Source organism: Arachis duranensis, chromosome 4 (assembly GCF_000817695.3).
Source record: "Arachis duranensis cultivar V14167 chromosome 4, aradu.V14167.gnm2.J7QH, whole genome shotgun sequence".
NCBI lineage: Eukaryota > Viridiplantae > Streptophyta > Magnoliopsida > Fabales > Fabaceae > Arachis > Arachis duranensis.
Window position 1 is genome coordinate 121,946,048 of NC_029775.3, and position 8,174 is coordinate 121,954,221.

General features: G+C 36.9%; 1 protein-coding gene across 7 annotated transcripts; it reads right to left on the bottom strand.

Moving 5' to 3' along the window:
- Positions 1-576: 576 nt before the first annotated feature.
- On the bottom strand, positions 577-7,631 carry LOC107486843 (NAC domain-containing protein 83). Of its 7 annotated transcripts, XM_052260849.1 has the most exons (5): positions 7,206-7,631; positions 6,590-7,136; positions 6,367-6,404; positions 912-1,495; positions 680-828 (listed from the first exon to the last, which is right to left on the bottom strand). In XM_052260849.1, the coding sequence occupies exons 1-4, from the start codon at positions 7,390-7,392 to the stop codon at positions 1,137-1,139; spliced, it is 1,131 nt and encodes a 376-aa protein (XP_052116809.1). In that variant the 5' UTR covers positions 7,393-7,631; the 3' UTR covers positions 680-828; positions 912-1,136. The 7 variants fall into 7 exon arrangements, with proteins under 7 accessions (XP_052116811.1, XP_052116809.1, XP_052116815.1 ...); XM_052260851.1 differs by lacking the exon at positions 912-1,495 and having other exon boundaries at positions 577-828; XM_052260853.1 differs by lacking the exons at positions 680-828; positions 912-1,495 and adding an exon at positions 5,962-6,271.
- Positions 7,632-8,174: the final 543 nt, after the last annotated feature.

An 8,174-nucleotide genomic window follows, 5' to 3' on the forward strand; every position in this document is an offset into this window, starting at 1 on the left:
TAAAAAAGGTGTTTGTTGATGGAATGAAAACATTGTTAACTATAAATTTATTGTTTTTATATTTGTTCATGAAATGAACTAAAAACAGTAAATGATGAAGAAGGCAATAAAAGTGATTCAAAACCACAAAGCATAAGTGTATTAAGATAAATTTCATTGTTTAGCAAAAAACAGCCAGTGACAAAGATAAAGGGCAACCAAGTAACATGAAGCTGCTAAATGTAGTTGCCTTAAAAGGAAGACATCACAACAATACATAAAAGATCACAATTCACCATTTAGTCATTGTCTAGTGAAAAAGCCTAATAACACAAAACAGAAGGCCCTATACAAATTTATCTAAAGTCTTTAATTCTTCTTTCTTGGAGACTTAAATCCTGGAGTTGAGACGAACTTCATCAAATTGACAAGTTTTGTTGATGTTCCTGAAGATGCACCCTGCAAGGGATTCACTGTTGGAGAGGTTGCCAGTAGAGAAGATCTTCTTCTTGGTGACAACTTTGAATGCCTTTTCATACCAGGATGTAGTTGCCTTAAAAGGAAGACATCACAACAATACATAAAAGATCACAATTCACCATTTAGTCATTGTCTAGTGAAAAAGCCTAATAACACAAAACAGAAGGCCCTATACAAATTTATCTAAAGTCTTTAATTCTTCTTTCTTGGAGACTTAAATCCTGGAGTTGAGACGAACTTCATCAAATTGACAAGTTTTGTTGATGTTCCTGAAGATGCACCCTGCAAGGGATTCACTGTTGGAGAGGTTGCCAGTAGAGAAGATCTTCTTCTTGGTGACAACTTTGAATGCCTTTTCATACCAGGATCCTATATGAATAAAAATTGGTATTACACATAAATGAGCAGTCTACTTAAATTACAAAAGCCTAATGATATAAATATTAAGCTACCTATTGAGAATCTTCTGCCTTAGAAGCTATTGGCTAAGATATCTCTATCTCCACTGGTTGTACAACATGATTGCTTTTCCCATCACCTTGGTCACCATCATCTTGAGACTGCTCAACTTGCCGCTCAGATGTAGGATCTTCTCCATCTTTTTTCTTCTTCTCAGCCGGTTCGGTAGTAGCGATAACATCAGCCACCCTCTTCTTTTTGTAACCTCTCTTTGTATGTCATTTTTCACCACAGAAGCTGCAGGTAAAGGTCTCAAACTGCCCTTTTAGATGTATATTATCTCCACTGTTACTCAATAGTTTTGTATCAACTTTAGGCTCTTTAGTTCCTACTCCACTCTTCTCATCTGCATCCATCCTTCTCTTCATCTTGAGTTTTTCAGGTTTCTTCTTGATTTTAGGTGCATGTGGCCTGTTGCATTCCTCTGCTTGCTCCCATAATGGTTGACCATGAATTGGATGAATGTGATGATTATATGTTTTCCTGTATGATTTCATCGTTATCCATATGTGACAGAAATTGTCTGGTTGCTTGTTAACATGAGAAAAGGCAGCACACACATGCACACACGAAATACCTGCATATGCCAAACAATCAAATCAACCATGCATCTTAGTCATATAGCGTTAATGTAATTACTTGGGATACAAACATAATTGTTATACATAATCAACTTACCCGTAAGTATCCAAAATTGGCAGGTACATAATCTTTTTCCTATGTCCACGACATGGTTAGTTGAGTGTCCATGCACCTCAAACTTTTCGTATTCGTTATCTCCGGTCCAAATGGGCTTCCAATTCTTAGACTTTTTTCTCACTTTCTCCAGTCTACTCTTATAACCGGTGTGAGCTTTCCAGTGTGATTGTTTAATTTTACCTTGTTCTTGGATATGGTCCGCATAAAGAACTTTCTTACCTCCTCTAGCAATGTTATAATGGGCTTAACTCTTGCATCCTTGATCTTAGCATTGAACACCTTACATGCATTGTTACATATGCTATCCAACTTCGGTTTATGACTGAATAAGCTTCTGGTCCAAGCATCCATTGGCCACTTATCTAAATATGCCCATGCATCCTCATTTGGTCTTTTTATCTTGTCCATTCCATCCCTAAACTCTTGATAAGTCGTTGACCTTGCATATTCTCACAAAAGACCCTTAGCTGTAAGTCCGTCCAATTTTTATTAAAATTTTTTCATAAATTCCAAACGCAAAAACGGTGATGCACATTGGGCATCACCTCTTGCACCGCCAATATTAGTCCCTGCCAGTTTCATAGAATAGTTTACACATCATCACATGTTTACATATCTAACCATTCATCTAATATGCACATATAGATCCCTAACTCTCAAGTCAATAACCATAAAAGTCCCTAACATTTACTTATTCTCCCCATAGAAGTCCCTAACATTCATCCAGTATACACATAAAAGTCCCTGACATTCAATATATAATAAATCATAACAATCCCTAACTAGTCACACTAACCATTCATATCGTCACACTAATAGCAATCTAAATGTAACAGCACAAGTACAATCACATATCAAATGGAACCTATAAGCATCAATATATCATAGAATCAAATTAGTACAAAATGTACCATGTTTCCATACCTTTTGCATATATGATATGAAGCACTAGCCATTATCTTTGTAGTAGCCCAAATCTTGATGTAGTAACTCAAGAAACTATTTTCAGGTCTTTGTATTCTCCACTCTAACAATAGCCCAAGCTATTACATAGATATGATGATTTGCATTTAACCCGACTGCTGACAAAATCTGTCCACCAAACTGTGTCTTCAAGAATACACCATCCAAGCCTATCAACGGACGGCAGCTAGCCTTGAACCTGTTTTTACAGCCACTTAAGCATACATACATCTTATCAAATGAAACTTTACCATCTAGTTATGGTGTGGTACATATTTGCACAGTGAAATCGGGATTGATTTTTAACAAGGTCATACCATAAATCGCAAACCATTCTATATTACTCTTTTTTATCATCATACACCACATTTCTAGCATCCATCAAGGCCCTTGAGACTGATTTCTTGTTTCGTGTCAAATCAAATCGTATCTTGAAATAAGTTGTAGCCTCGCAGTATCTAAAATTAGCATATTTTCTCATCTTTACAAGCTTGCTGCAGACCTAGTTTCTGTTGGCAATCCTATTTTTGTTCTCTCTTGGACATGTGTGATCATCGTTAAAGGTTTTAATTTACCAACACGTGTTCTCATGGTCTCTTGATGCATATGCCACTCATGGACACTGTTTAACCTTACAAACTGTCCTGCACCTTATGTTATCATTCCTAACTAGCTTTATACTCCTACCCTCTTGAATTGTATATTCCCTCACAACTTCTCTAAATTCCCATTTGGTTCCGAACTTATGCCAACCTCAAGATGCAGCTCCCCAAACCTTGCACCCTTTCTAAACATAGGACATGCCTCTTCAGAATCATATCCTTCTTCCAATTCATCTTCTGAATTTGGAGGAGTCTTCATCTCCTCCGAGTGTCAAGAATTGGTGCCATCTGAGTCAACAGCTGGGTCGAGTCCATCCTCTGCACCTTCAGCAAAACCACCGACAAGCAAAACCACTGACAAATCCAAGATCAACTTCATCATCGCTTACCTACTGAACTAAACCATCGTCTTCAAGCAATATCTTCTCCTTTCCTTTAGACAGTGGATTAACATTTCTAGATTGCATGTTTTCCTGTACCTTGTTTCTTCTAATCCTATTCTCAGTCTTGACATTATTTTCTGCAGCATTAGAATTAGAGAAACTTTCTTCATCAGGGCCTGGTCTAAACATGCTATCTTCTTCACTATCAGAGGAGTTAGAATACACTTCAAAGGAAACTTTATTGTTAAAGACTTTATTCTTGAATTCTCTAGCAGCAGACCTTGTATAGGGTCTCCTGGATATACTTAATTTGTTGGATAGTTTTTGCTTGTTGGACTTATTTGATTTAGTGCACTGGCTGGCCTTGGTGGGCTGGCTGATTCTGGTGGATTTGGTGGATTTAGTGTGCTAGATGGTTTTGATGGGCTTGGTAAGCTTAATGGGCTGGACAAATTTGGTGGGCTTTGTTGCCTTGAGGGGATTGGTTGTCTTAGGAGGGTTAGTTGTCTTGGGAGGATTAGTGTTGTGTGTAGACATCTTGGGCTAGTTTGGAATCTTTGACACTGGTGGTAGCTGTGTGACTTTGGATGTGGTGTGAACTTTGATTTTTGAGTGTGATGGTTGTGTTTTCCTTGGAGATGTCTTGTTTTCGTTAGAGCTAAATTCGCAATGTATATTGGGTACATATTCACTATCTCTCTTATTTTCTTGTCATTCAACCCATTCTCCAAGCCTTTTTCAGGAATATGCCATGAACAATGCTTTATATCATTGTACCCAAGCTTCTTATAGTAGTTCCGTATGTAGAAGATATCTAGAGTATCGGCGTCTAGATCACCTAAACATGCTTTGTTGTTTGAAAAATATACCATTATCTCTTCTGCATTTTTTTTGAAGTCACCCCATGATGAAACATGATGTCCAACCTTTCTTCTATCTGCAAGAAATTCAAAATTTTCACTTAATACAAGCAGATTTTATTGACCTACTAATGCATGATAAAAAAAGCAAAATCAACACCATAAGAACACATATTTTTTCAATTCTATATATATCGTTTATCATATCCCTGTTTCATTAGGGTAAAATAGAGCAATACCACAAAATTCCAACCAACCTTTAAATCCTAGATACTACAATGACAACAAAACGAGAAAACCTCAACCACACTAACAACTTGCATATCATGAAGAAACAACACTATATTGAAAATCCAAGATAAAAAAAAAGGTTACCTTGAGTCTGATCACGATGTCAGAACCTCATGCTTCTGGTGGAGGAGAGGAACAACTAAAAGAGTCTTCAGTCGGATTAGTTCTTCTCTCAACTTTTCAACCCAGCAAACAAAACCCTACGGCAACGGCATTGATGAAGAGACGAAGATGAAGTGGGAGGGTGGAAGAAGAAGAGACGAGTGAAGTGTTTGTGTTGGAGACAAAACTATTTGTCATACTACATGTCATCTAAATAGCGTCGTTTTTACACACAAAAGCGCCAAACCAAAATGACGATGTTTTGGTGCCATCCAGCGTGACAAAACGACGTCACGTAAGCACTCCGTTAATAACTCATGACTAAAAAGATGTTCAAAGATCACTATAAATACTCAAAACTCTATCTAAAGGACTATTATAAAAAATTTAAAATCTTAAAAATTACATTAAATATTCACACAAATTTCAAAGACTATTATAAAAATTTACTCCTATTTTCAGTGTCAATTACACACTTATTATACATGGTTACCGTTCTTCACTCGGTACAGCTAGTTTCTTATTTTACCATTATATATTTGCATTTTAGATGCTAACATAATCCACCGGGCACCTATTGCACGATTAACACAATGATGTAGAAGCTTAACCAATAAGCTTGTCGTCTTTGAAGAGTAACTTTTTCGCACCGATTTTTTTTTAACCGAGGGAGTGGCGGCTAATTGGAGACGTATATGAACATCAATTACCACAAGTTGGATCCATAAAGAATCGACTTTGCTTGTAATTTTTTACGAGTAAACAGTTAAATTATTTTCTAAAATAATTTTTAAAAAATAATATTTTAAATTAATTATGTTAATTTTTTTATTATTTTATTTATTAGTTGTGTTAAAATTTACCAATGTGATAATTAAATAACATCTCAATATATAGTTAAAACTAATAATATTAATAGTCAAATAAAATTTAAATGTGTGTTAAGAATTTAGAATATCACTTAATATATCACATTAATAAATTTTAACACTATTAATAAATAAAATAACAAAACAATTAATCATGACTAATTTAAAATTTTTAAAAAATAAATTTAAATAAAAATTCTTTCATTGACTAATTTTAATTTAAAAAATAAGTAATTTTTAAAAATTAATTTGATCATTTATTCAATTTTTTATTTTCCCTTTCGGCAAAGTTAACCCATGGGGAAAGGGGAATAAGTGCAATTAACAAGTGGGATGCTGATTTCGCAAAGATAATATGCTCTTATTCGTTATTTGGTCGTTCTCCTTAAATGTTAAAACACAATCGTTAGATTCCACAATCGGTTCCACCCTCTTTTTCTCCCTGTTTTTCATCTTTTTCTTTCCTCCCACTTTTTCTCTGTAAAAGCACCTTCTTCAAAAGGGACTGATTTTCTTTTCTTTTCTTTTCTTTTTATTCCGTAGGGTGAAAGAACAATGCATGGTGAGAGCATTACTAGTACCAACTAGAAGAAAAGACGGGAAAATGGAAGAGTTTAGAATTGTATTGCATACTAGTATGAGTAGAACGGGATACTCTTCAAATTCAGATTTAGACTACCTTTAATGCCGGTCGGTTTCCTGCGGGATTGATGCTTGCTACATCCATTCCATCAAGGGAAGAGGCGATAGTTAATTAATTAATTAGTTACACCTAAACAGAAAAGGGAAAGATAGAGGCAGAGCGCAGCGTGCACACAGTTCATGTGTGGAAGTGCACTAGCTAGCTAGCCAATTACTAAGACAAGAGTAACAAGTAAAATTATATTTAAGGTTGTTTTCACCTGAAAAAAGGAAAGCTGTTGCAGCTACTGCTGTCTTCATGCTCATCGGATTCGGTGGTGATTCCACTGGTGCCAGAGGTCGAAGAAGCAGGAGGGGGCACGCGGTTCAAATCAGCCCTGTTCTGTGCCAAGAAATCGTAGAAAACCACCTTAGAGTTGCTGCCCTCATGGCTGATGGTGAAGGCCTCTGATGCTGATGCCGAATGGGAATTGTGATCCAGTAGAACATTCTTAGCATTAGCCGGTGCTCTCCTCTTGAAGAATATGCGACAGAGAACCCAATTTTGCATGGGAAGCAGGTGGGAGTGGGAGACAAGGCGATACTCGTGCATGATCCAATCTGTTCTTGATCCATAAGGAGGCTTGCCTCTGTAAAAGACGAGAGTCTTCTTCATGCCAATAAGTTGGTGGCCTTTTGAAGTTGCGATGTGTTTGTCCAAGCCCGTGGCCTTCCAGTAGCCCGAGTTAGTGGCTCTGTTGGATCGGTTCCCGTTGGGGTATTTGGCCTCCCTCGTGCTGAAGAAGTACCTCTCTTGCTCCAAATCACCTGATGTATGTGTACGTGAGGAAAACAGGCTTGAGAAATAAAATTTAAAGAGTTGTCAACTAGTCATACCTGGTAAATCCCATGGATCGGACTTGCAAATATCAACCTCAGGAATGAAAGAGGCCGGCAACGGGCAGGAGAAGACCTTGCGCTTTAAGTATTGAGCCACCAGCTCTTCATCCGTCGGGTGAAACCGGAATCCTGGAGGCAATCTCAGCTCCCCATTCTTCACAAAACTACTCCCTCTCCCCTCCATCCTTTTCTGTTCTATGCTCCCCAAAATGGTCAGTGGTAAGACTATGTATTTATGTTTGTCCGCTTGGGTGACAAACAGCGAAGAGACTGAAGGCACTCGTGCAGCCTCCAATTCCCTATGTTAGCCCATCAAAGTAGAGAGCCACAAGCAAAAGAAGAAAAGAGGAAGAATATAACAAAAGCACAAAAGGAGGGCAAGGAAAAGGAAGAGAGAAAGACAGAAAAGAAAAATTAAAACAAAAAAACCATCTTCATATTAAAAATAATTTTAATCTATTATTATTATTATTATTATTATTATTATTATTATTATTAGATTGGAAGGAAAGGATAAAGAAAGCAAAATGGCATGGAAACGGGTGAAGTGTGCCTTCTTTTATAGTAATGGGTCTGACAAGAAGCAAGCAAGCAAGGAAGGAGGGGGAAGAATAAGACGACACATTTGGCGTAAACCAGACTCAACCTCCCTTTTGGTTTGACATTATATTAACCATGGTTTATATTATTCATTTGGCTTTTGCGAAAACTATTCACTTATTGGTTATTGCACAACGAAACAAGCCTGGTTAGTTAGTTCCAACCCAAGATGCCAGCACCAATCAGTTTCGATTTTATCCAAACAACACCGCTCGTTCTTTCTAAACAGTCAACACAGACAGAACCCAAAGAATATATATATATAAAAAATAAATAAAAGAGGGGTGGAATTTTATGTCAGTTTTCAATTCGCCTGTATTTATTTCATTGTTTCTTGTGGATTATGTTGGTTATTTCAGAGCTGAG

Coding starts and splice junctions, on each gene's coding strand:
- LOC107486843 (XM_052260849.1), bottom strand. CDS start 7,392: ATGGAGGGGAGAGGGAGTAGTTTTGTGAAGAATGGGGAGCTGAGATTG. Junction 7,137..7,205: donor CGATCCATGGGATTTACCAG/GTATGACTAGTT, acceptor CACATACATCAG/GTGATTTGGAGCAAGAGAGG. Junction 1,496..6,366: donor GAAACCGACCGGCATTAAAG/GTAGTCTAAATC, acceptor TGGCATATGCAG/GTATTTCGTGTGTGCATGTG.